The 26094-nt window shown below is 47.6% G+C and overlaps 12 protein-coding genes across 12 annotated transcripts; 3 read left to right on the top strand and 9 right to left on the bottom strand.

Annotated features, from left to right (window-relative positions):
- Nucleotides 1–1263: 1263 nt before the first annotated feature.
- N7455_001948 (uncharacterized protein) lies at nucleotides 1264–3630 on the top strand (the record flags this gene model as incomplete). Its single annotated transcript, XM_040952007.2, has 4 exons — nucleotides 1264–1267; nucleotides 1373–3265; nucleotides 3327–3513; nucleotides 3567–3630. 4 exons carry the CDS (start codon nucleotides 1264–1266, stop codon nucleotides 3628–3630), a joined length of 2148 nt encoding a protein of 715 aa, XP_040818550.2.
- Nucleotides 3631–5266: 1636 nt separating this feature from the next.
- N7455_001947 (WW domain protein) lies at nucleotides 5267–5995 on the top strand (the record flags this gene model as incomplete). Its single annotated transcript, XM_040951432.2, has 2 exons — nucleotides 5267–5831; nucleotides 5898–5995. 2 exons carry the CDS (start codon nucleotides 5267–5269, stop codon nucleotides 5993–5995), a joined length of 663 nt encoding a protein of 220 aa, XP_040817810.1.
- Nucleotides 5996–6206: 211 nt separating this feature from the next.
- On the bottom strand, nucleotides 6207–7007 carry N7455_001946 (class I SAM-dependent methyltransferase; the record flags this gene model as incomplete). Its single annotated transcript, XM_040951707.2, has 1 exon — nucleotides 6207–7007. One exon carries the CDS (start codon nucleotides 7005–7007, stop codon nucleotides 6207–6209), a length of 801 nt encoding a protein of 266 aa, XP_040818264.2.
- Nucleotides 7008–7548: 541 nt separating this feature from the next.
- N7455_001945 (Zn(II)2Cys6 transcription factor domain-containing protein) lies at nucleotides 7549–8860 on the top strand (the record flags this gene model as incomplete). The annotated part of the gene is made up of 2 exons (XM_040951827.2): nucleotides 7549–8244; nucleotides 8294–8860. The coding sequence occupies 2 exons, from the start codon at nucleotides 7549–7551 to the stop codon at nucleotides 8858–8860; spliced, it is 1263 nt and encodes a 420-aa protein (XP_040817821.2).
- A 177-nt stretch (nucleotides 8861–9037) lies between these two features.
- On the bottom strand, nucleotides 9038–9751 carry tpcF (glutathione S-transferase tpcF; the record flags this gene model as incomplete). The annotated part of the gene is made up of 1 exon (XM_040951557.2): nucleotides 9038–9751. One exon carries the CDS (start codon nucleotides 9749–9751, stop codon nucleotides 9038–9040), a length of 714 nt encoding a protein of 237 aa, XP_040818229.2.
- A 1131-nt stretch (nucleotides 9752–10882) lies between these two features.
- On the bottom strand, nucleotides 10883–11329 carry N7455_001943 (extracellular guanyl-specific ribonuclease RntA; the record flags this gene model as incomplete). Its single annotated transcript, XM_040950918.2, has 2 exons — nucleotides 10883–11257; nucleotides 11315–11329. 2 exons carry the CDS (start codon nucleotides 11327–11329, stop codon nucleotides 10883–10885), a joined length of 390 nt encoding a protein of 129 aa, XP_040817846.2.
- A 983-nt stretch (nucleotides 11330–12312) lies between these two features.
- Nucleotides 12313–14324, bottom strand: N7455_001942 (amino acid permease; the record flags this gene model as incomplete). The annotated part of the gene is made up of 8 exons (XM_040951684.2): nucleotides 12313–12719; nucleotides 12781–13152; nucleotides 13202–13296; nucleotides 13353–13532; nucleotides 13588–13745; nucleotides 13807–13933; nucleotides 13981–14092; nucleotides 14147–14324. The coding sequence occupies 8 exons, from the start codon at nucleotides 14322–14324 to the stop codon at nucleotides 12313–12315; spliced, it is 1629 nt and encodes a 542-aa protein (XP_040818108.2).
- A 3486-nt stretch (nucleotides 14325–17810) lies between these two features.
- On the bottom strand, nucleotides 17811–18023 carry N7455_001941 (uncharacterized protein; the record flags this gene model as incomplete). Its single annotated transcript, XM_065604192.1, has 1 exon — nucleotides 17811–18023. One exon carries the CDS (start codon nucleotides 18021–18023, stop codon nucleotides 17811–17813), a length of 213 nt encoding a protein of 70 aa, XP_065462683.1.
- Nucleotides 18024–20277: 2254 nt separating this feature from the next.
- On the bottom strand, nucleotides 20278–21928 carry N7455_001940 (trehalose-6-phosphate synthase; the record flags this gene model as incomplete). Its single annotated transcript, XM_040951043.2, has 5 exons — nucleotides 20278–20347; nucleotides 20397–20739; nucleotides 20784–21157; nucleotides 21223–21592; nucleotides 21637–21928. 5 exons carry the CDS (start codon nucleotides 21926–21928, stop codon nucleotides 20278–20280), a joined length of 1449 nt encoding a protein of 482 aa, XP_040818112.2.
- Nucleotides 21929–22443: 515 nt separating this feature from the next.
- N7455_001939 (uncharacterized protein) lies at nucleotides 22444–23774 on the bottom strand (the record flags this gene model as incomplete). The annotated part of the gene is made up of 2 exons (XM_040951837.2): nucleotides 22444–22624; nucleotides 22687–23774. 2 exons carry the CDS (start codon nucleotides 23772–23774, stop codon nucleotides 22444–22446), a joined length of 1269 nt encoding a protein of 422 aa, XP_040818042.2.
- Nucleotides 23775–24064: 290 nt separating this feature from the next.
- N7455_001938 (uncharacterized protein) lies at nucleotides 24065–24289 on the bottom strand (the record flags this gene model as incomplete). Its single annotated transcript, XM_065604191.1, has 1 exon — nucleotides 24065–24289. The coding sequence occupies one exon, from the start codon at nucleotides 24287–24289 to the stop codon at nucleotides 24065–24067; it is 225 nt and encodes a 74-aa protein (XP_065462682.1).
- A 348-nt stretch (nucleotides 24290–24637) lies between these two features.
- Nucleotides 24638–26093, bottom strand: N7455_001937 (putative nuclear envelope protein Brr6; the record flags this gene model as incomplete). The annotated part of the gene is made up of 3 exons (XM_065604190.1): nucleotides 24638–24961; nucleotides 25014–25924; nucleotides 25985–26093. 3 exons carry the CDS (start codon nucleotides 26091–26093, stop codon nucleotides 24638–24640), a joined length of 1344 nt encoding a protein of 447 aa, XP_065462681.1.
- Nucleotide 26094: the final 1 nt, after the last annotated feature.

Genomic DNA, 26094 nt, shown 5'->3' with positions numbered 1-26094 from the left:
TGCTTGTTTAGGGGATGGGCGGTTTGGGCTGGCCCTACTGGGGGTTGGGAGTGGTTTTGGCGCGCTGTGGACATTATCAAAATGCATGCCGTCAGACGGCAGAGTAGATATTCCCACAGATCCAAGATGGATTTTCGATGAAGCAATTTTTTATTCCCAGGACTAGGGACTGCCATCTGACCCTCCGCTGCTGAAGAGCTCCAAAAGCAATGAGCCAGCCATGTTCATCTTCTTGGTGTGTATATCGACCTAGATGGACGTCCCCACGACTACATTGTATGCATTGTGTTCCCAAGGTGTCGCGTTTACGATACGGACAGTTAGCTCAGCTTGGTACATGGAGGCCATCAGTATCAATCAGTGAGTTAGTTTGAGAAAACACCTGTAACATCCAATGACGCAGATTGTGGCAATAGCCAGTGACACAGCCACAAGTCGGAAAATGGAGTTGTGGGGCTGAAACTCCACGACTAAATTACGGAGAGGCGCAGCAGACCTACATCCATGTATCGATGAGAGATGCATGTGTTGTATTGCGTAGGACAGACGGATATGTGTGAAGCCGTTCCGAAAATACATACAAATGACCTCATTCCTAGTCACCAGTGGAGTACGACAGCTCACACATACAACACACATCGTACATCGATGTAGTGTCTTGAAAGCACCTGTCCGAAGGTGTGACACTCACCCACGAAAATAAGCAAAAACAAGAGCGCAGTGCCAATAATAATGACACCCAAATATGGCAGCGAGATGGTCGATCCAAACAATAATTCACCAATAATGTTGACCTGCTAGGTAATGGACCCGGTCTTCCCGTCTCTCACCCTTGGCATCCTTATAAGGAGATTCGTGGAGAACGCGTCACATATTAAGGCCCAATATACAGAGTAGCCCCTGGAGCATGTGAGGATTGACATCATGCTAGGGATATAGTGCATGGTGACGAAAGGCAACGCGAGGTTGAGAATGTATTCGTATGTCCAAGATCATCTCCAACATTCCTTGGAAAGGTAATCAGGATCTCCAGGGCTGAGACCAAAAAAGACACAAAGAAAAGTGGCGTTGGAAAATCATCATGCCAAGTTGCCAAGACTTTACCTAAATAAGCCTGGTCCCGTTCCAAGATTCCCGATTCCCCCTTAAGTGACTGAAAAACTCGCGTGTCAACTGTCGACTTTACTTTTTTCTATCTTCATCTACTGTCTTATCATCAAAGGCTTGTTGCCTTCTTTCATCCGTCTTTTTCCTCTGAAATACATGCGTAAGTATTATCCAGGGAGGGCTCAAAGCTATAGCTATAGCTATAGCTATCCCGAGATCTTATCTCCACTCTTTCGTATCTGGCTAACAACGTTCCTTTCTGCAGACCGGATTCACTCGTGGGCGAAAGCTCACGCGTCTTCTAGCGGCCTGCCAGATCAGACTCCCTCTCAACAGGCCGCCGACCCTGTTACTACCGAAAAACCTCCTCAACATGGACAAGTGAATGTGCCAGTGGAGGACCCCACTCCGGGGTCCGACACGGAAAACAACTCAAAGCCGGGTCTTCTGATCCGTATGCGAAATGGCTCCGGTCGTTTCTACCACCATACCGCAGATGCTATCTGCCACAGCTGGATTAATGTCCTGCTGATCTTCGTACCGGTGGGTATTGCCTGTGAGGCTGCGGGTCTCAACCCAGCCATCATCTTCGCGATGAATGCAGTGGCCATCATTCCCTTGGCTGGACTGCTCAGTCATGCCACGGAGAGTGTCGCCAGTCGTCTTGGCGATACTATCGGAGCCCTTATCAACGTCACTTTCGGAAACGCAGTCGAATTGATCATCTTCATCATCGCTCTGGTCAAGAATGAGATTCGCATCGTTCAAGCTTCTCTCCTTGGCTCCATTCTCGCCAATCTGTTGTTGATTATGGGCATGGCGTTTCTCGCTGGTGGCCTTCGCTTCCGAGAACAGATTTACAACAGTACCGTCACTCAGATGAGTGCCTGTCTGCTCAGTTTGAGTGTGGTCAGTCTCCTCTTGCCAACTGCTTTCCACGCCTCCTGGTCAGATAGCACAAATGCCGATCGCGAGACACTCAAAGTCAGCCGTGGTACTAGTGTCGTTCTTCTGCTGGTGTATATTCTCTACATCATCTTCCAGCTCAGAACACACTCATATCTCTACGCCAGTATCCCACAGGCCATCATTGATGAGGAATCCAAACCTGGTGTTTTGGCAGAATTCATGAACAGCTCTTCGGACTCTTCATCTAGCTCCAGTGACGAGTCGGATGACACTACGACTTCCTGGACTACTGCCAAACGGATCAAAAGAGCAATGAAGTATCGCAGACACCGGAAGTTAAGTACAAGCTCAAGAGGGACAACCTCTCGCAACTCCTTCCAGAAAAAGCCTATGACATCGACTCCCAATGAAAATCAGGGTTCCGTCTCGAATTCCATTGGCAGCCATGAGCACTCCATTGAGCTTAGTGATGAAATTCGTTACGATGCCGACGACGACGTTCAGCCCTCTTCTGAAGTCCGTTCTCGCGACTTTGGTTTGGCTCTGAGCCGTATGGACAGCAAAGCTAGTAAGAAGTCGAAGAAACGGGATCACAAGAGGCGCAAGGCCCAGAAAGAAGAGAAGAAGGCTCAGATCGTGGCACCCGAGGACAGCAGTCCTTCGTCCGGTCAACGTCCACCCCTCAAGGGATTCCAATCCACCCCTAACGTCGCTGGCTGTGAAGGCACAGCAGATGATCCCCGGAAACGCCGTTCTCCTTTCGGACCTATCCCGTCTCTGCTTTCCAACACTGTTTTCAGCTCCCAGTCACCAGCAGTTTCACCCAGTATTGGAGCCACTGCCTCGCGCCCAGGAATCTCACGCAGCAACTCGCTCCCTGCACACATTAGCCGTCCTCCGCCGGCCGGAAACGCAGTGCAGTTCGCCCGCGGTGCTTCTCGTTTAACCGATCCAAATGACGCCGTAGGTCCGGAGACAGCCTCTCAAGCCCCGGAACCCGAAATGTCACGTACCGCTGCTGTTGTCATGCTCCTGCTCTCCACTGCTTTGGTAGCAGTTTGCGCTGAATTCTTGGTTGACGCTATTCCCGAGATGATCGCAAGCTCAAGCGTCAGCGAAGCTTTCATTGGCCTCATTATCCTGCCCATTGTTGGTAATGCAGCTGAGCACGTTACTGCCGTCAGTGTCGCCACTAAGAACAAGATGGACCTGTCGATTGGTGTGTCTGTTGGTAGTAGTATCCAAATTGGTAAGATTCCATCCATTCCTGATGATATCCCTACCTGTGCACATTCTGACTATTCCAATAGCTATTTTCGTCACACCCCTGGTCGTCATCCTGGGCTGGTGCATGGACAAGGACATGTCTCTATACTTCACGCTCTTCGAGACTATTTGTCTCTTTGTGACCACCTTCGTTGTCAACTTCCTCGTCCTGGACGGCCGAAGCAACTACCTAGAGGGTGTCCTTTTAATTGCGGCCTATATCATCATTGCGTGAGTTTATCCCTGTCCTCTATGTTGCTTCAATGTGCTAAACGTTCCCTCAGCCTATCTGCGTTCTTCTACCCGCCCAGCACGGAATCAAGTGTTATCGCAGGTTCAGGAGCATAGTTTTAAACCTTCGGTGATGGGATGTTCAGCGTGAATTGTTTCCGCTGTCAATGGTCTGTGCGCCGATTGGTTTTTTTTCTAAGGTTTGATTGCTAGCGCTAGAGCGCCATTCATAACTACACTACTATAATAAGACGCTTCCCTCGAACGATCTGTTCTTGCTTTCTAGTAGGCAAATGTGTAGTAGTACACGTGGCGTGAGTAGGAATAGTACATTCGATACATTCGATGTATCTTTCCAAAGATCCTTCACGTATTGCTGGCTGGTATATCTGGGAATCTTCCATACATTAATCGCTCTACCAACGAACGCTCATTTACTGAATCACGGGGAAAAGCCTCATGTGGACCATCGTCGCGGTCCCGTATGGCCCCGCGCGGGTTGGGCCCAGGCCGCTCTTGTTCCGAACATTAATTCAGCCAAAGTCTGCGGTCGGATCCTGGCGCGTACAGCGGTATGTACAGCGGTACGTATACGCCGGATGCACATGCATCGCTCGGAAGAAACGCCGAAATATGACTTTACATTTCTAGAGGTGAGGAAATTGGTCAATATGGATCTATTAACCACCCCTAAATGAAATATAGAAAAAAAAAATTAAAAAAAAATTTGAAGCTGTTGCCGTTGCTACTTGACATGTCGCAGATCGTTCTTGTCGTCTATTTCAGGGTAAAACCTTGGCCTTGGCGTACAGTGATGAACACATTTTTTGTATGGGTACGGAGTACGACGTTGCAGGCGCTTCATATCAACCTGGTGGATCGTGCCCTTGGTCCCAATCCTACCCGCCTTAGCCACTTGTTGATTTGGCGTTACAATATCTTTGAAACCACCTGCGACTAGTTTGGTCGGAGCACACCACTCCCCATCGAGTACTAAATGTGCCAAGCCCCAATCCCTATATCCACCAGCCACGTGTGTGACAGTCAGTGGCTGTGTTTCCCTGGCACGAGCCACATCATGGCTCGGCGGTAGCACGCGAGTTGATTTTATCCCGCAATCCTTGCTGCTCCTATGCCCCTATAGAGGGGAACACTCCACTGCCCATATTCCCCCTATTCTTTGTTTTTTTTTTTTTTTTTTTTTTTTTTCGTTTCCCTTTGTTCAAGTTGTATATATCGTTACCAATACGGAGTATATGGACCCCTTTATACTGTCCGAGGCACAACCGTGGAAACAAATAGTCTCCCGTGTGGAGCAAAGTCCTGATCTGTAATGCAACCCCTCTACTCCGTACGGAGTACTTCGTATATTTTCAGCTTGTTGTAACACACTAACAGTGAACAGGGGGTCAGTTGGCATGCTGAAATCGAATTGGTCATTTGGCTGACTAGCCCTGCAAGGCGATGGGATTGTCAATCTGACCATCATGCCCACTCCAGGGGCTCATGGAGCATTTTATATTGCATCTGCCTAATCGGAGTAGACGTACTAAACTTGGGCGCTAACATGTAACTCCTTAGAAGTGGGGGCATAATTCTGTTGGACAGATTGTGGAGTTGTCTCTTTCGGTTCTGGGCGGAAGGTGATGGTCTTCAACGGTGTTCTTTGCGCTTTCCCATAAAAGCCCTCACTCCCCTCTTTTTCAATTATATTCATTTTCTCTTCTTTCACCTCTCCATATCGACCCTCATTATGTCGTACGCTCCACCTTACGGCGACCCTTACGCTCGCCCTCCCTCAGATCGCCCACCATACGACCCCTACGGGCGCCCACCTGCTGACCCTTATGCGCGCCCTCCTCAAGATGGATATGACCGTCCCCCCTACGACGGGGGTCGCCCAGCATACGATCGTGGCCCATACAGTGCACCCCCGCCTCTAGCCCGTCCCCCTCCAGGCCCCCCACCTCCTCTGCCCCAGGGCTGGGTCCAGGAATGGGAGCCCAGTGCCCGTCGCGCATTCTACATAGAACAGGCCACTGGTCGCTCCCAGTGGGAGGCGCCTTACCAGCAGCCTGGCTACTCCGGATACAATGATGGTTCTCGCAGCGTTCCTCCCCCCGAGCCGCAGGGTGGCTACTATGCGCCTCCCCAGGGCCCTCCACCTGTACCTTACGATACTCGTGGCCCTAGCCAGGGTTACTACCAGCAGCCCGAGCCTGAGAAGCAGAGCAGCAACGCCGGGAAGTATCTTGCAGCCGGTGCCGCTGGTTTGGCTGTCGGTGGTCTTGGCGGTGCTTTGATTGCTCATGAGCTTGGTATGTTCTCGTTATTGTTTCGATTGAACTGTTTTGGTTTTGCAAATACTAACCAATTCTTCTTAGACGAGGACTCTGATAAGTCAGATCGCGAAGAAGCTTATGAACAGGGCCGTCGCGATGAAGAAGAGGCCCAGTCTGATAATAGTGACGGTGGTTGGTGATTGTCATCACAAATGGCCTGTTGCTTGAAGGTCTCTCATCAATCGATCGTTGTTTTAAGGTTCATATTATTCTTTGCTAGGGTTGAGGGTTGCATTTTGCGAAGGGTTTACATCATTACATTTGCCGTTCCTTAACATCGCATCAAGATATTTTTCTATTATCATCCCTTTTAGACGCCGAATCACGTTTAAAGACAACACTTGTTCCAGTTTACTTCCAACACAATATTTCCCCATGCAACAAACCAAACCAAGCATCTTCGTCTTCCACAAACTGCCTCCACCCCCTCGCAATAACTTCCAAGTCCTCCGGCTCTGCAAAGCCCTCCTCAACAACATTCTTCGCAAACCCAGAAGCTCTAGCTCTATCCTCCATAGATCCACCCCAATACGCCCTCTCCTCGTCACTCCCAAAACACCAAGCCCCCGCACTCCTCTTGACACTTCCACTGTCAAACCCGGCCTTCCGCGCCCAAACATGAATCATCCTCCCAGGATGCGGATTGCCACCTTTAGCAAGCTGGATGCGCTTCGTAATCTCGCACCACTTAGCGATCCCCACAGACTCTGGATACCAGCTCAGCTCCGCCGACTCACGACATGCAACAATGCCGCCGTCCTTAGCAACTCTCCGCATTTCCTTTAGCGCATGAACCGGATCAGAAATGTGTTGCAAGACCTGGTGCGCATGTACCACGTCAAAGGTATTGTCCTCGAATGGCAGGGCATGGATGTTTCCTTCTTGGAAGGTGATGTTTGACACGCCTTCAGCTTGCGCAAGGGCACGGGCACCTTCCAATGGATCAGGCACGTATTCCACACCTGTGACATGTCCAGATGGAACATGCTTTGCGAGAGAAATGGTGATTGAGCCAGGGCCACAGCCTACATCCAGGATTTTCATGTCTGGTTTGAGGTGTGGGAGGAGGTATGGTGCGGAGTTGGAGACTGTGCGCCAGCTGTGTGTGCGGAGGACTGAGGTTGAGTGGTCTGTTGTGTAGACTTGAGACATAATTATTGAATTGTGGTTGGTGTTGTAATTGTAATTGTTGCTTTGGTTGAAAGCGTGTTGTAAGATGAGATCGGCAGGGGATTTTATAGTTGCGGGGGATCTGGAGTCTGGACCTGCTTCGGAATTCCGTAATGATCTTCGGTATGGGCTATTAAGTTCGCCACGTATTTTGCGGTTATTCAACGGCTTCAACTTAAGTCACCTGGTTATTCCCCCTAGTTACATTTTTGGACATGTGTTGAAGTTTTATGTAGTCAGCTATAAGAGTTTAAACCATGAAACCAAAAAATACTAGGTAATAGGGAAAAAAAAAAAACCTAGGGACTTCAACCTGAGCTTAATGTAACACCGCAAACGTCTGAAGTACACCAACAGCAGAAGTGAAGACATTACATGTTGTTCAGACAACATTTGTACACAAAAGAGTGCAAACCTACCTACCTCTAAGGTGTCTAGGTGGGATGACTTCATGGCTTGGCAACGGAACTCCGAAAATATTTACGGAATTCCGAAGTCTCCCCAAATTCCATCCATCTCCAAAATGGATAGATCCGCACCGTCAACTCCTGCTTCATCTCGAATCCCCCGCAATTCGCGCAGAAAGGCATGCCGAAAATGTGTAGAAAGCAAAGCTGCATGTGATCTCGAAAAGCCGAAATGCAAGCGATGCAAAGATCGAGGCACGAGCTGTGAATATCCAGCACACGTCAGATCACAAAGTGGCACTAATACAGAGAATCAATATGCTACTGTGGATGCCAGCCCTCTCAGCACAGTTTCTAATGCAATATCGCCGGATTCCACACTGGCCCAAGTTCTGGCTCAAAACACCGGAAATGAATCTCATACCCCGGGTCACTCTACTATCGCAGATAGTGGACTAGTTCACCTAGATGTCCTAGACTTTCAAGAAATTGACCTATTGCCCATGATTGATGCAGAGGAAATTCGTGATCGCTGGCTACGCCCCTACGTCTCAAGCTCGACTGGCCAGGAGCCCAAGCAGTTGAATGCTCACACCATACAGTATCTCACCTGTGTGTTGAAATCGTATATCAGGAATCTACTCCACTCAAGTCCACCGCCTTTTATTCATTTTATGCAACAGACAGCGACTTGTCCACCTGTTCTGGCTTACTGTTTCACCCTGGTTCGGACATGGTTGACTCGGATTCCTGGGTGTGAACCCTTGCTTCTGAGGACGATAGGAGACGAGATGAAAAATATTGAAAACCAGGTATGTTGGCACCTTATTATTCGTTCGATATAAGCCTAATATGACACAGGATGCCTCTCAAAGCGACTTTGACAACCTGTGCTCGTTCCAAGCGTATCTCATATACTTCATGACGATCCATTTCTTTCATCGAACAGACACCGTCAGAGAACCCAATCAGTTCGATCAGTATGTGCAGCTGCAAATGCAAGAAATTGCTTTCCGGTCCGCCAAAGCAGGTCTCACATGCAGAGCAGAGGAATCCCAGACCCGCCCGAGCTGGGAGTCATGGATAGTTGCTTCTGCCAAGCGTCGCACCCTCTTTACCATGTATCTCTTTACCAATGTTTACAATTCTGAACTTGGACTGCCGAACTTTGTTGCCGAAGAACTGAGAGGGACCTTGGCTCCGGAAAGCAAAATACTCTGGGAAGCCTCAGACCGCGCCCTTTGGGAAAGAGAATACAATCGGCATTTGTCTCGCTGGGAGGATGGGATGCTCGAGATATCGGAGCTGTGGAAGTCTGCTGAGACTGGAACAGATGCCCGGCGAGAGAAGATTGAGCGGTGGTTGCAATCTGCTGATGAGTTTGGGATTATGCTTTTTTCTGTTTGTGCGCATATCCATGGGTGCTAGTCCCATGTTACTCCGAGCCTGATTCAAGAAGAAGAAATACAAATCAAGGATACTGGAAATTGGAATATTGCTGTATTAACTGAAAACATTGTATTTGCTTTGTTTTGCATTGCCCTGTCGCGATATCGATAGCTATAGCTTATACTCAAATTAGATGTCCACAGGAGTCCCAATCCATCAGTGTGACGCCAAATTGGCCCTCTGTTCAGCCACGGAATCCAGAATATCCTTGACGGGCTTCTTCGAGGTCATGCGCTCAAACCACTCCTTCTCATTGGGGAACTCATCAACGTTGAACCCTTCATCGGCATATACTGTGTGTGCCGTCTGCTGCCAAGGAATGAATGCCACATCGGCGTACGACAACTTGTTGCCGACCAACCAGGGACCATCCCCAAGATTCTTATCGTTGGCCTCCTTCTGCTTGCCCAACCACTTGTCAAGCACGCCCGTCACGCGTTTGGCTTCGTTGACATAGCGCTCCACGGCACTAGGGATCCTCTCGGAGTGGAGCTTCTTGAACCAATACGCTTGTCCGTAGTACGGCCCTTGGCCAGTGGCCTGGAGGTGGAGGAACGAGCGTGCAAGCTCGGCTTCTGCGCTGCGTGGTGCGAAGCTGAGTTTACGGGGTTCATTGGTGTCGTAGCGCTCGATGAGATACTCGATAATAGCACCGCTCTCCCAAATGGTCAGGTTGGTGTTTGGGTCGTGGATCGAAGGTAGGCGTCCATTTGGATTGATTGCTTCGTACTCGGGTTCTTTGACTTTCGAGAAGGGGACTTGGATGACTTCATATGGTAGTTCCAGCAGTGTGAGGACGATTGCCACCTTCAAGGGATTGGGGCCAAGCAAGGAGCCGTAGAGCTGAATGGGCTTGATTGTGGATGACATTGCGATTCAACTGTGATTGTAATTGAAGCTGGACTTTGTTGATAATGATCATATTTACAGCGACGGGGTTTGATCTTATATATCCCAAGAGTTCTGTTTAATTCACACATTCTCTCTATAATTGGCACTATCAATTGTGGATAAAAAAATGATGAGATTTGTAACCTATTGTCAGAGTTAGTTCGTCCGGTCTTTGGTCCGACGTTGAGTTTCTAAAATATTATGTGATCATCGGCCTCGGCCATTTTCAAGGCCGAAGATTATGTACGCCTTTCCAAAGTACCGAACTACATATATGTAGGGTACTATCTAGCTACTCCCTACATATAGTTATTCCACACTTGTGTTCTAATTCTTGCGTGACCTATCCGTTGTCACCATCCCCAACGGCGTCATGATTTTGTTAAAATTGTTTTTACAAGAATACTATTATAGATTTGATCCTACAGACTTCAGTTGTCGTGGTGACAGATGGTGACAGATGGTGACAGAAATGGAAACTATCCAAACCAGTAGCTATTTCCTTTGGAATACTCTTCACGCATACCTAAGTAATAATAATATCCATCCATGGATGGCTGTCTTTCTATGTCGAGGGTACACAGCGCCGAGACTACCCCGCACTGCTGAGTGACACAAGATCCTTCACACTTTTTACCCTCTTCTCTCTCTCTTCCTTTCCCATAAAATCTCTCCACTGCAGCTGTATAGCCCATGTTTATCCATCAAGAATCAAATTTCAGTCAACTCTACAACTCTCGTCGAGTCTTGCGAGGAGCTAATGTGCACTCGCTGGGTTCCGACAACAAACAAACGTGGCTGCCCAAATTTGATATCACAACACGTACCCCTAGGACCTCTGCTTTATTTACATATTTTCCCTATCACTCCTATATATCAAACCCCGACGACGACAAGATCCTACATTCTCGCAAATGTGCGGGCGTCGATTGTTGTTTGCCTCTAGATACCAAAAGCAACGGAGATCGTTACGGCATGTTGACAGTTCGAGTCCTCTGTCTACGTGATAAGGCGATCTCCTACATTCAAAATCCTTATATGTGTATTCTGAACACGCGAAACAATCTATGTTCTCAAATATATATATCACATCCAATTCAAATTCATCATCTAGGTACATCCCACAAAGTTGTTGCCACTGGCACCAGTGTGAGTAATAACACCAGCGAGCTCGTCGTCGTCATTGAAAATAACACGGTCCGCACCAGGGGAGCTACCAGTATAGACTTTGCCACTCTTGAGAATGGGGAATTCGTAGTAGGTTCCTGAAACGGGGAAGTCGAACCCTTCATAGTTGTGGTACTCGTGGGGGTAGTTGGAGACATCGTCATTCGTGCTGTAGAGATTGTATCCCGCTTTCCGGGCGGCGCTGATGGCACTGCTGGTGTAGCAGACTGTACCGCAAGTCGCGGCACATGCGCGAGCTTCGACGTCTAGCGGGGCAGCGAAGGCACTGGAGATGAAGAGGGTGGCCACAGCCAGGATCTAAGGTTTGTGTTAATGGCTAATAGTTGATGTTTTCCATATAACAGAATATATTACCTTGGTGTACTGCATTTTGGCGAGATAGTTGACCGGGAGATTTGAGTACTTGGCTGGTTATGGATATTTCTTGACTTGTAGACCCAAATGTTTCTGGGAAAGGTGATTGTTTAAATATACCTTGCCGGAGGTATTTCCGGACTATGAAGAGAATCTACTCGCTATCAATGCGAGGTTACATTCATTCTGTGCATCCAACCGTCTTGGTACTTAATTGGCAATGGTATGCTGCAAGTCCAAATGATCAATTCATAACCGCCATACCGAATAAGGAACATTCACCGACCGGCAACTTCGAAGTATAGAAGTCAAAGCGAGGTACAAGATAGTCCCGATTGGTCAATTGGGGACAGCGTGAAGAATCGAGTGGTGCTAGAACTCCGGAACCCTGGAAAACCGCCTTAGCCGAGAAAGTGATCGACAGGCGGGGCCATTTGTGATGGGGCTTTTTGTTTTAAACGGATGCGCCTGGGATGAGCGGTGTCTCTCCCTCTGTCAAGCCAATCACGACGTCAACCGTCGGACACGATGTTGATCTAATGGTCCATTACTCAGCGGGTCATGTGGGGTTAGACGCCTTGCTTTTGGCAGCTGAAATTCCAGCGAGTAAACGGTGATTTCTGAGGGTATTGCATTCATCTAACTGTGAACAAAACCCAATCCATTGGCTTGTCGAGATAAGAGGTTTCACTCAATTACCCTTTGCATATATTGGTTTTCCTCATGCGCCCCCGCGCTCCGACGGTCTCCGTGCTGATCTCTTAAACTATGATATCTGGTCCGCTGCGTGCCGACGATATCGCATGTTTTGTCTCTTGGTTGTCAGTCGTCAGTCACACAAAGCCATATTCGGCGGTTACTCTTTGCACGGTAGATTAAATCCAATTGCGTGACACGCTAGTCTGCATGGTACTTCACAGAGCTGCATGCAGCTGAAAGGTAGCTTCAAATTGTGTATGGTATGGATGGGGTATAGTATAAGACGGAGGGTAACTGGTCTACCCTATAACAACGGAATAAATGCGAGACCACCACGTAGCGGCCTTCTTGGGTGATTCGGGCTCATCCAAATCAATGTGCTCCCTTCGCCCAGTCCAGATGTCCATATCCTCCAGTCGGACAACACGTGTTTTGTTCCAGAACTTGTACACAATCACAAACAACACAAACACAGGGAGCAGGATATAGTTGATCACAAAGTCAGTCGAGCTAAAAGGATTGAGGAAGCAAGTATACCCCTGGAAGAAAATGAGGAACACATTTGCTGCCAGCGAGAAGTAGGTGCCCCATGGGTAGAAGAGAGCTTGGAATGGGAGCCTTGATGGGTCTTGGCCTTGCGCGACCAGGGCTTTCCGGAATCGAATATGCGCAACTCCGATTACCGACCAAACAATAAAGGTAGCAACTGTACTTCGTTAGCATGGAACAATGGTGTTTCTAGGAACGGTTCGGGAAGGGAAACATACCCCCTGAAAGGGTGATCAATGCCGAGTAAACCCTTCCAGCACTAGAGGACTGCTCTAAGAACACAATGCATGCGAAAACGTTGGTGAATACCAAGCCCACCCATGGGACTCCGAGACGATTGGTCCGGCCAATGAATTTTGGGGCTTTTCCGTTGCGGGACATGAAAAGCAGCGTTCTCGATGCCACATAAAGCGAGCTGTTTCCGGCGGATATGACACTGATCACAATGAGAGCATTAATTAGGTGGGCAGCTGGGAGAATCCCAGCATCCTCCAGCGAGATTGTCAACGGAGAGCTGGCTGTCTTTGACGTTGTTCCCAGCAATCTCTTGTCATTCCATGGGATGAGCATTCCAATGAAGAAGATAGTACCTGAATATAGTTTAGTAATGCCTTGGTCTGATATTCAATGTGAACTTACCGACGTAGAAAATGAGGATACGCCAAAAGACCTGCTTGATAGCCTTGGGTACTGCCTTTTGAGGATTCGCCGATTCTCCGGCGGTGATGCCAACCCTAATTCGACTGTCAGCATTCGCCATCTCCCACACCTTCGACACTGGGGAACATACATTTCAGTCCCAGCATACAATGTTCCGGCAACAACAAATGTTTTCGCAACGCCATTGATTGAATCTGCAAATGCACCGGGGGAATGCCAATATTTAAACCCAGTAGCGCGCGGTCCAATGCCACCTGCGCTGATGATAATTGCGAGAATGAAAAAGACAATCAACGCCAACACCTTGATACTGCAGTCTATTAGTCAACTTGATGCTTCAACCCACACAGCACATGGAAACTTACAGAGATAGCCAAAATTCCATCTCACCGTAGGCCAAAATTCCCAGATTTGACAGGGTAAGGAACATCACCCAGAAGATCAAGATCCAGCCCCATTGAGGAACAGCGTCTGTCCAGTACCCAATGACTAGTGATATCGCGTTGTATTCATTTGCAAGAACCTTGAGCGTCGTGTTAGCATGATATTCTTCGTAATCTTCGAATCCTGAATGTATGTCGTACAGTCACCCACAAGTACCAATACGCCCATCCTAGCGCAAACGCCAGAGAGTCATCAATAAAGCGCTCCGCGTACTCGGTGAACGATCCAGTCACAGGGAGTAGCGTGGCCATTTCACCCAGCGATTGCCTGTTGCTATTAGAATCATTCTTGAGACCAGAAAATGTACTCCTTACATGACGAAGAAGACGATAATGCCGACCAGCGAGAAACTGATCAAAGCTCCTGCGGGTCCACCCTCATGCAGCGCATTGCCGGAGCTCACCAGCAGACCAGGACCGATGATGCCTGCGAATATTTGGTCAATACCAAGTACATGAAACAAAGCGAGCGCAGACTCACCTCCAATAGCGATCATCTGTAGATGTCTAGATTTGAGCTGCCGCTTCAATGGTGCAGACATAGGATCTGTCGCAATCTCTTCATCCGATCGGTTTATCTCCTCCGATCGGACGCTTTTCGTAGCGCCATCCTGAGCAGGTCCTCTGTATGTTACGCTGAAATCTGCTTTGTCCGCCATGTCGAGAAAGATTGCATACAACCAAATCAAAGACAGGTCTCAAACCAGTCAAATCGGAGAAACAAAACTGTTTTCTTTTTTTTTTTTCACAGAAAAGCTCCCCTGGACATGGTTGTAGCCAATCAGAAATCTCCTCATGTACCGATGTCGTGATAAGAGACGGGAGCGGCGTCATGGACGATCGTGTGGGGCGATTTAGGCGGGGGAAAGGTACTGCAGCTTTGGCAAGATGGTATCATTTATGTTGTGATATAGATCATATTTTCGTATTATTTAGACACAAGAGCAGTGAGACAATGTTGAATGATGTCTGAACAACCAGATTTGGCTTGGGATACACAGTTTGGCTGGTTATCATCGTCTCACAGGCTGCCCTTCTGGGAAGATGGGAACTCTAGAGATAAAACAGGAATTTAGCAGGGAACTCGCAAAGTTTGAAGCAATAGCAGTAGGGAAAGGGAAGGATTGAATGTTGCCTCAGACTGGCGTTAATGTGTTCCATCAGTAAGGGTTCAGCTTATCTCGCTCTTTCATCATTGGCATCAAGCAAATCAATGTGGAGGAGTAGAAAAATAACTAGCGAAGTATCTCATCAGACAGGAAATCTCATCATTACCACCAAGCAAGTTACCCTTGAACAGAAGGGTAGGAGATATACTAACAATCTAGGGGATTCCAGTCTAGTAATTAGCGACAGTAGCATCAAAAATAGTAGAGGTAGGGGTATAAGAAAGGTAAAGAACAAGCAATAACAAATAGCGGTGGCTCAGAAGCCCCACGCTTATCTTCAATGAAGTTCAGATATAAGACATTTTTCATCATCGCCACTAGGTAAGTTGCCCTCAAACAAATTATTAGGAGATATACTCACAATCTAGGAAATTCCAGCCTGGAACTTAGCGACAGGAGCATCGAGAGCAGTGATCGTAAGGGTGTAGGAAAGGAAAAGAACATGCAATGGCACAATTCGAAAATGGTGGTGGCTCAGAATACCGAGGTTTGTCTTCAATGAAGTTCAGATGTAAGGCTTTTTTCATCATCGCCACCAGGTGAGTTCCCCTCAAACAAGAGTATGAGATATATCCACAATCTAGGAAATCCCTATCTGGAAATCTATCTGGAAATTATCGATAGGAGCATCAAGAAGAGAAGAGGTAAAGGTATAAGAAAGGAAAAGAATAAGCAATCCCACAATGAGTGGCTCAGGGCATCTGGTTTTTATCAATGAAGTTCGACCAGCGAAGTATCTCATCAGAACGAACATCTCATCATTGCCACCAAGTAAGTTGCCCTTAAACAAGGGTAGGAGACATAATAACAATCTAGGAACTCATTTCTAGAAATTAGCGATGGGAGCATCAAGAACAGTGATCGTAGGGGTATAGGAAAGGGTAGGGGTATAGGAAAGAAAAAGAACATGCAACGACACAATTCGCAAATGGTGGTGGCTTAGAACACCGATGCTTGTCTTTCATGAAGTTCAGACCCAAGACTTTTCTCACCATCGCCACCAGGTAAAATGTCTTTAGATGTGTCAGGTACGCGGGAAAGGTCGATAACATACCAAATACTCAGCTTAAAAAAATATCGACTAGAGTGAACTGCAAGTCCAATAGATAGAAGTGCTTGAAAGGTCCCCCGGATACGTGGTGTATGTGTGTGATCATCAAATATGTTCAGCAGCTTCCTTTTAATCATTGGCACTGCGCAAATCGTCGTTGCGCCTGATATGCCAGCAAGGTTCGTCTGAGAAAATAGTCAGCGAAGGGAGCAGTAAGCAGAGTAGTGACAATAGCAAAAAAGCAAAGTGCTCGAAATGTGCCTTAGACAAGTGTAGCTTGGTCATCAAGTATGTTCAGTAGCTCTCTTTATTCATCATTGGTACTGCACAATTCCTCGTTAGGATGCTCGCTGGGAACTTACATATGCCGATAAGGTTCACAATATAAAAGCAAGTCAGCTATAAGAAAATAGTCGGCCAAGAGAGCAGTAAGCAGAGCAGTAACAATAGCAAGTGACATGAACAAAGGTAAAGCGCTCGATGTGCCTCAGACAAGTGTAGCTTGGTCATCAAGTATGGTATGTTCATGTTCAGTTAGCTCTCTTTTTCCATCATTGGCACCGCGCAAAGGCTCGTTGGGATACTCGTTCGAATACTCATTGGGAACTTACATATGCCGGTAAGGTTCGTAACATAAAACAAGTCAAATCTAACGAAATAGTCAGCAATGGGAGCAGTAAGCATGGTAGCGACAATAGTAGGTAATATAGACAAGACAAAGTGCTCAAAGTGTGCCTCAGAGTGTAGTTATCTTGGTCATCAGATATTTTCAGCAGCTCTCTTTATTCATCATTGGCACCAGACAAATTCTTGTTTGGGACTCACAGGTACCGGCAAGGTTCGCAATTCACAACATGAAAACAAGTCAACTATAAGAAAAGGGTTAGCGGAGGGAGCACTAGGTAGATCATCAAGTGGCATAGGCAAAGTTAAAGTGCTTAAAATGTGCCTCAGACAAGTGTAGCTTGGTCATCAAAGATTTTCAGTTAGCTCTCTTTCCATCATTGGCATCAAGCAAATCACCACCAGGGGAACGGTGACAACGTCAGAAGACTAAACTCGGGGAATTAGCGAAGGTAGTCAGTATCAAGAATAAATCCATGGTGAGGATAATTCACAAAGGCAGAAACTTTGGATGGTGCATCAGAATTAAAACTATGTGCTCATCAAGGATGTTCAGTAGAGCTCTTTTTCATTCATCATGGCATCAAGCAAATTATCAATGGGCAACAAAAGGATTGGAATGGAGTTGGCGAAATGAGAACTCACTTGGTCAAAATGCAAATGGAGCACCGAAGGGCTCGTGGAATTGGTAAAGTGAGATCCACGTACTGGACATGGGAGACTCAAATATGAATAGATCATGTAGTGGCCTTGAGCATGGGCTGAGATATGTGGTTTCCGTTCTTCTGGGCTCTCTTTTGCCAACCACAAAGTGCTGATACTCGAGGTTCAGGTATAACCGTTTCCATTATTGGCAAATCAGAAGCCTGAGAGGGAAATGGGAGGGTGAGTGAGCTAGAAAGGAAACATGGCATTAGTAAAATATAACCCAGAAAGATATAGGAGTTCCAAAAAGAGAGTTTTCAATCAAATATCACCAAAGCAAAGGGATCGAGTGTAAGCTCGGACATGAAGCTTGCCTTTTTTTTTGTCGCCACAAAGGGCGCGTGCTTGACAAGGCAAGGCTCAGATATAACACTTTGTACTATTGCCAGGCCGAAGGCTCAATGGGGAATTGCGAGGGAGGGAGGGCTGGGGAGGTGAGCTAGGAAGATGCAATGGTATTAGCGAGACGTAATCCAGCGATTGAAATGGAGGTTCAAATAAAAAAATCACAATCAAATGTAGGCTCAGACATAGGGGTTTCTTTTCTTCAACCGGCTCTCTCACTTCTTTTTTTTTTGGACTGAAAAGAACAGATACTACACAGAGCCGAGCCGGGGTGCAGGTATAGATAGCCCATTCATCATCGCCGAACTGAGAGCAGCAGAATGGAGAAATAGACTCACAACCCCATAAGCAAGTATACCGAGGAGGGAAATGACAGCGGCGGCTCTGTCAAGGAAGCGAACGGGTTCAAACGGTAAATCAGGAACATCGGAGCGAGAACGGGTAATGGCCGTCATAAGCGTCATATTGACAGCCTATGATTGCAGAAGGAGACTAGAGAGAGACGAGTTATTAGCAGGTGAGACTTCACAAACGACCAAAGGGTATATCAAGTAGGCATCATAGATGCCAATGATGATTTTGCAAATGCAATGGGTTTCAAACGGTGGCTCAGATATAGTTGTGTTTTCTTCAGGGGTCTGACCAAGGAACTGAGATTCAGAATCATCATTGCACAACCGAAGGTAAATGGGACCCAGAAGCATAAGGAGTAATGATGGCAATAATAAGGCAGGGTAAAACATGCACTTTACCACAAAATACCAGATAGGGCTGAGCCAGGTCACGACAGCAGGCATTGGATGTCATCACTGCCACATTGGCAGTCCAAAGGGCAAGGGAGACTAGAAATGGACGATTTGGTTAGCAGATGAATCTCGGATATGCCAATGATAATTTTGTAAACAAGGGAATTGATCTCAAACGGTGGCTCAGATATATTTGTGTTTTCGTCAGGGGTCTGACCAAGGAACTGAGATTCAGAATCATCATTGCAACACCGAAAGAACACGAAATCCATGAACCCACAAAGTAGTCGTGGAAATAATATATCGGGGTAAAACATGCACTTTACCTCGAAAGTGCCAGATAGGGCTGAACCAAGGCACGAGAACAGGTATTGAACGCCACCACTGCCATATGGACAGCCCATAATTGCAGGATGAGACTAGAGAGAGACGAGTGCATTAGCAGGTGAGACTTCACAAATGAGCAAAGAGTATATCGAGCTGGTATTCATAGATATCAATCATGATTTTGCAAAGAAGGCAATGGGTCTCAAATGGTGGCTCAGATATATTGTTTTCATCACGCTTCAGAAAAAGGAAGATGTTTGAACATCATCATTGCAGCACCAAAATAACATGAGACCCATGACCAAGCCATAGTCATGGCAAGGAGGGTAGTGCAGGGGGGAGGGGACATACACTTTACCTTGGATATGGTATACGGGGCAGAACCAAAGCAAGTAAAGGCGACGGCACTAGTCAAACGAGACATCAGTAAAGGAGGCCCTTCCATAACACCTGAAGGAAAAGGCAATAATGATATATCATCATCATCATTTAAACAAGAGAGAGTGGTCATGACGCCGATGGAAGCACACACCAGCCGGCACAACAAAAAGATTCAGCAATGAAGGGGATAGGAAAGGAGAAAGGATACAACTCACCAAGCAGGAGGTAAAGTAAATACGATTGCCAGTGCAAAGAAAAAGAAGAAAAGAAATCTGTGGAAAACGCGCGTCGAGTCAGTAAATGTGCGTCAACGACTAAGCAAAGTAAACGGACCAAGTCGCCTAGGCAGCGAGGCAATCGACTCACAAAGGCCTTTGATCAATACAAACGATCTCAAGACTCACCAAGGTACACGACCAAACCAAGCCTGCAATGTGGTAAACGAGAAATTATAAACGTGTATTGGGGTAAGCGAGGTCAAGTCCAAGCAAGAATACAAGGAACAAATGTAGAAGTATGAGGGCTCTGGAGCAAATGAAAAGAGGATGTAGAAGAGGAGAGGGGGAACCAAGACTGACAACATTGTATAGTACGTTATACTCGTACTCAACTCTGATTGGCGGTTTGCAACGGAGGTCCGTGCCCTGTCGGACGCTGATTGGCTAGATTTAAATCTGGGGTACGATGTACTCAAGGCTTGAATGAATTAAGGCCGATGAGGTGACACGTCTCATCCTGATCGCTACAGCATGGCTATTAGAATGAAATTATGTGAAGTAATAGCTAGGGTAATGATCTAGATTTGTACCAATTATCACATCGGCAATCAACGTGGTGCGCGAGATGAAGCTGGTTACATTTTACTTCGGGATCGAGGTTCGCGGCCCAGGTACCGAGAGGTATCTCAAACCGCTTTGGGGCCACCGCCTCCGAAGTTGCGGCAATTGGTTCGATGTAATTCCGATCTCAACAAAAGAAAGTACCTAGATAGACATTCCAATGACAACAGAACGACTCTAAATATTGACGGACGGACTAGGAAAAATGACCGCCGCCGACTCAGCAAGCAGCCATCGACGACTAAGCAAAGAAAAAAACGGATTCAAGCTAAGAAATTCAATACTCAACCAAGTCAAGGACCCGTGGGCAATACAAGACGACAATTCATTCCCTATGATAACGGCAAGCGGCTTGCTACTGACAGACAAGAAGGATCTGCAAGGATTGAATATCGCTATACATCACGACCAACAATCGTCAACGATCAACATGACTCCCCGGGTCGTCTACAACGCAGGGATAGTTTTTCGATGAAGGTCTCGCCCCATTTTGCACTGAAAAGGTCAGCAACTGACAATAATAAACCAGGAAAGCCTTTCGAACCTTGTGTTGGCATTGACAAAGCCTCGGAGATACTCGTATTTCGCCTTTCGTTCAGCAGGGTCCAGATTCAGCGCATTGAAGATTGCCTCAGACATCTCTGTCTTGTTTGCAGGATGGAACGGGATACTACCATTCGTCATGAAAGAAGCCGCGCCGGCAAATTCGGAGAGTACGAGGACACCATGACGCTCTTCCTGGCAGGCCACATACTCGAAGGCCACGAGATTCATTCCATCGCGGGTGGAGGTGAGAAGACAAACATCGGCTACCGAGTACAACGCAGTCAATTCATTGAATGGAATGGAGCGATGCATATACAGCAGCGGAGTGCCCTCGGGGGTGGCTGGCTAAGTTAGTATACTCCCAATATTTGCGATGAGGACTTACCATGTTTTCCGTTGATCTTCCCGGCTATAGTACACAGTTCCGTTTCGAGATCCTGATATTCCTTTACATCTTCCCGGCTTGGAACGGCGACTTGGATGAGAACAACCTTGTTTTGCAGCTCTGGGTGATCATCGAGAAAAGCGTCGAATCCCTTGAGTTTCTGCGTGAGGCCTTTGATGTGGTCCAGTCGGTCGACGCCAACAATTACCTTGACGCCTTTGTAGCGTTCTTTCAAGCTTCGAATACGCTCTTGGACGTCAGGCTTTTGCAATGAATCAGTGAACTTTTCGGGGTCAATGCCGACAATGAACTTGTTTATGCAGACCAGACGGTTTTTGTACTGGATTTGGTTGGGAATTTCGGTGCGTGCGTTACTGGGGTGGGTGTTGGTTGATACTTCTTAAGCTTGCGGGGAAAGGGAATTAGGGCTAATACTCACAGGAGACTGGCACAGGTGTCGATGAAGTTTTGCTTATACTCGTCCGTGTGGAACCCGATCAAATCACTGGACAGCATGCCCTCGATGAGATGCTTTCGCACAGGGAGGTTCCTCCAAAAGTCTCCTGCAGGGAAGGGCGTATGGAGTGAGAAGCCAATGGCACAAGATTTGCCTTGCTGTTTGAGTCGGTCGCGAAGAAGCTCGGGCAAAAGCATGAGATGATAATCATGAACCCAGATCAACGATCCACTATCGGCAGTTTCAGCAATCGCATCTGCGAATAACTCATTTACCCGCCTATATGCTTGCCATGGAGTCTCGTCGAAAACTACACCGGACTGATAATGGAGAACGGGCCAGAGGATACGGTCTGGCGGTCAGCGTGGATCGCGGTGTTAGGGCACGGGAGCTTACTTGAGAACCCGTTATAATGCTCATGGGCCAGGGAGCTATCCAGGAATATGGGAATGGCATTATGTGCTTCCAAACTCTTTTGCACATCCTCTCGGTCCTTTGGGTCTTTAACCTCGATTCCTGGCCAGCCAAACCATTGGAACTTTGTAGACTTGGTTAACCCAGACAGGGAAGTGACGAGGCCACCACTCGAAAGAGATGACTGATAGGCACCATCAACCTGTTTCACAGACAATGGAAGGCGATTTGAGGCGATTATGAGGTTTCGCTTTTCGTCAGTGATTGCACCCATACTGTTACCCAACTGGAATTTTATATATCTTCAACAACAGAGAACGAATAATGAGTCATTGACTAAATTCAGACGACAGTACTGAGCCTTTGCGATAAAAGAAGCAGAATCCAAAAAGGAAATTGACAGTTATATACATAGCCGCAGAAATGGCGAATGGCAAATTGCGTCAGTATGAAAGAAAATGCATCCCTCTCCTCTCCATTACCCATGTGCCTAGATCCAGGAGAGATTGGCCTCAATGACACTTTACCTCCAATATTCCATATGCGTTTAATAATCTGGACAATGCGTAAAATAGTTGGCTGACAACTTCTTCGGATTCTGTACAGGTCGAGGCGAACCCAGTCATTTAGCCCTACATGTATCTTCTACAGAAAGAGCCAACAAAAGCCAGAACAATTTTCCATATTTGACGTTGAATTAATTTTATTGTTCTATCTACATATTATTTTTCGTCTATATACCCCAGGGCTGCTTCTTTGTTGCTGCATTTCGTCATGGGCATGTCAGAGCTAAGCACCTGGCGCCTCAACTTTTTCCAACGATTTGCCTCTTTTGATTTGTAGCAATTTTACAGCAATAAAGCAGCTCAGTCCAGCTGCATATGCGCATCCAGCAAATGCAATCAATCCCCAATACTGTCCCTTGCAGACATTAATGATCTCTCCGGCAATCGGGACGCCAGTCAATGCCCTAAAGATATGTCAGCCACATGTTCTGATGAAATGACTCAATACAAAGGTAGAAGAACCTACCCAAAAGCAACAATGGTATACACAGTGGTGTAATATCTCCCATAATTTTCGACGGGACACAGCTCTCCCACACAGACTGGCACAAGGCTGATATTGCTCCCACTAGCGAATCCGAATACAATAGAGAATATCACCGTAGCAGCAAGATTTCCGTGAGCGGGCATCCAAATACCAAGGACAGAAATCAAACAAAGAATGTTTGTCAGGATCAATGTGTTAAACCGGCCAATGCGGTCAGCAATGATGCCCGGCAACCAACGACCGGGGAAAGAACCGGCGTTCAAAAAGACGACCATCAAATACGATAGATCGGGAGAGATCCCATTCGCAATTGAATACGATGCAATGTACTCGAGTGGAATAAAGAAGCCCCATTCAATGAAGAATACCCCCATTGTCGTCAGAGCGAGGACAGGGTCTTTGAGAATGGTGAGATCGGGAAGGAATACCTTAAGCGACGGACGCGACGGGACTTTGGGAGGGAAGTTCGCTCGAACTAGAAGGCAGCCTGGGATCAAAAGTATCAACGTGATCAGGCCGACGACCCGACTAGCCCAGGCGAATCCAATCTGTGGCGCGAGGTACAGCAATACCAAAGGGAAGATCACGCCGCCGATACTACCCCCGGCCAATGCAAGACCTGTTGCTGCACCTCGGCGTTTGATGAAGAAATGCCCAATGCTCGCGACGGGTACAATGAATATGAAAGATGTACCCATTCCTCCCAGGATGCCAATCACAATGAGGAAGTGCCAGTACTCCTGGCAAAAGCCCATGAGGATGAAGGTTAATACGAGAAGACTTGACCCGATCCACATGAGCAGCCGCGGCCCTTTGATATCGAAAATGGGCCCGATCTGGATCCCGCAGAAGAATACAAGGAAGTTGTATATTCCGAAGATCCAGCCAATTTGCCCTTCGCTGATGTCTGAGAGTTGGTGTGTTGAGATCCAGGCTTGATAGATGCCGATGCTGTTCATTAGGCCGAGTCCACCCATGATAGCGCTGAAGCTGCCTGCTACAACAAGGTTGCCAATGAGCCCTCCCTCTGGGCAGGTGGTTGGGTCGAGTGCTGATTCGTGGTGCATTATTTTATGTTACACAATAGGTAATAGGTAATAGGAGGTAATAGGTAATAGGAGGTAATAGGTACAAGACAGAAAAGGAAGTTTGTTGTTGGAACTATCTATATGAAAGCTTCGATTGTATGGATATAGCTCCTTTTAACTACTTCATACTGGATAAAGTACCAAATTTGTATCTGGAAAATTTTCCTGAGGTCGGCCATTATCATGATGCATGTTGTCTAACGTGCAGTTGAATTAGAGAGAAATTCGCCGAAGGCTGTATGAAAATCGGAATCGGGTCGCTTTCGGGATTAGGCCGAACTGATTGATAGGATCAGCAAGCGAACATTCCTCTTGGGATTATCCGAAGAAGTCCACTGGAATCGTACTTGTTGACTCTGTGGCAAAGAACGATGGCCGAGCATCTCGGCCGCCAGAATGCTCGGCCACCGGCGGATCTTCGCCGACCCGGCAGCGGCGAACACGATCAAATTCACATGCCCGCGGGCGTTTCGATGTATGGAATAATACTTCATTATTGATATCTCACACTCTTAGAACAGATGGAAAAAGAGAGGAAGAAAAGAAAATGCCATAGGAATATGAGATCTATACCGGCCTAGGTAAAAACCAGTACCTAGTACGCACCAAAGGTAGAGACAGCAGAGAAGCCAATGTAGCCCCCCCCAGGATTAAACCAACTAGAAACAAATACAAGAAAAGAAAACACCATGACGATGGTATGAAATAAAACACCAGAATTGGACCAATTCAAAACCCCAATCCCGAATATGATCCCATCCCCGCTGGTTATGCTGCCAATCCATCCGCTGTAAAACAAGTACGCCGGCCAGACCTAGGCCTCAAAATGAAAAAAAAGTGGTTTAGGCAAACCTGCGCTTGGTTGGGCTCGGTGTCCGGAGGTGCTGCTCGCGCTCACGAGAGCGCTCCGTGACAAAGTCCATCGCCCGTGTATTCTCGAGCATCAGGGGCTGGTCTTGTTTCTCATCATAAGCGACGCCTTGGGTTTGCCGAGGGTCTTGCTGCCCGTAGTACCCGAAGGAGGGGTTATGCTGCAGCTGGGGGTGCATGGATTGGGGTGGGGGTGGGTGTTGCGCGTAGTGCTGTTGCTGGAGACGGTGTCTGAATGAGCGGAATGACCAGTTGCTAACAACGGTGACGGTGGATATGGTTGCAAGGAAGAAAAGCTAGTATATAAAGTGAATAGATATCCACAATCGAGGGCGCAGGGAAACTCACAATCGCCTTCCAGCTGATGGGATCAATGAAACTGTTGATGATAATAGCCATTGTATGCGCAGAGACCTTGGCGCGGCCAACCTTCGCCGGGTCACGATTCATGCACCGTTCCCAGTTCTCGCATATAGTTTCCAGGGCTGGCGCGCGAGTCGATCGCCCGCAGTCGTTGTCGATGTAGCTTTTCGTACAAACCGCCATGTCGGCCAAGATAGTATCGGACATTTCTTGCGCAGCCTGCTCGAACTCGCCGCGGATGGCTGACACAAATCCGAAGACGACATAGACGGCCAGAGAGAACAGCGACAGGTTGACCACGAGTTGGGCCCACCATGACAGGATGGCGGGGACATTCGGGTGTGCCTCCAGCATACTGAAGAACTCAGACCAGGATGACACTCGCGAGCGACCCTGGTCGGACTTCTGTCCCTTCCCTTGCTTCGTGGCTTTCATCGACTTCTGCTCCCTGCTGCTGGGCCGGTCTTGGTCGCTATCGTCATCGCTGTCGACTCGTATTTGTCGGCCGAGTTCCTTGTCTCTCCGTCGTTTCTTTTGTATCCGGTGCAAGGCTGCGTTGGAGTGGTGGGTCAGCCGAGGAATTTCACCTCGCCCTGGGCTCTGCGGATTCCGGCCATGAAAGTTGAATAGTGACGAAGTTCCCTTCCCTGACTTGTACTGCTGCTCTGGTGTATCCTCATTGTCTGCATATTCCGGTGACGACATATTCTCGGCGCCTGAGGAGAAATCCACATCGAATTTCCGTGGCGTCTGGAAAGCAGGTTGGCCAAATTTAGCCTTTGGCGATAGTGGTGCGGGTTGTTGTCGGGGCTGTGAAAAGAGGAAGGGTTGAGAATTTGGTTCGCGGAGGGAAGGTAGCGCTTGCTTCTGGGGGGACTCGAATGCGCTGTATGTGCCTGTGCGAGTGTCAGAGAGCTTGAGATTACAGTTGTCCTCGTTCAGACTAGGATACGGACGTTTCTTCTCATGCTGCGCTCCAAGCTGGTAGAAGGGCGAGGTCACGTCGCCGGGGGCTCGAGTTTGCCATTCAAAGTCCATTGGACTCTCTCCCGTTCGTTTCTCCATC

This window comes from Penicillium solitum (genome assembly GCF_028829755.1).
Source record: "Penicillium solitum strain IBT 25940 chromosome Unknown utg000001l_segment0_segment0, whole genome shotgun sequence".
NCBI lineage: Eukaryota > Fungi > Ascomycota > Eurotiomycetes > Eurotiales > Aspergillaceae > Penicillium > Penicillium solitum.
Note: the sequence above shows the minus strand (reverse complement) of the source record. Positions and strands in the feature narration are given on the sequence as shown.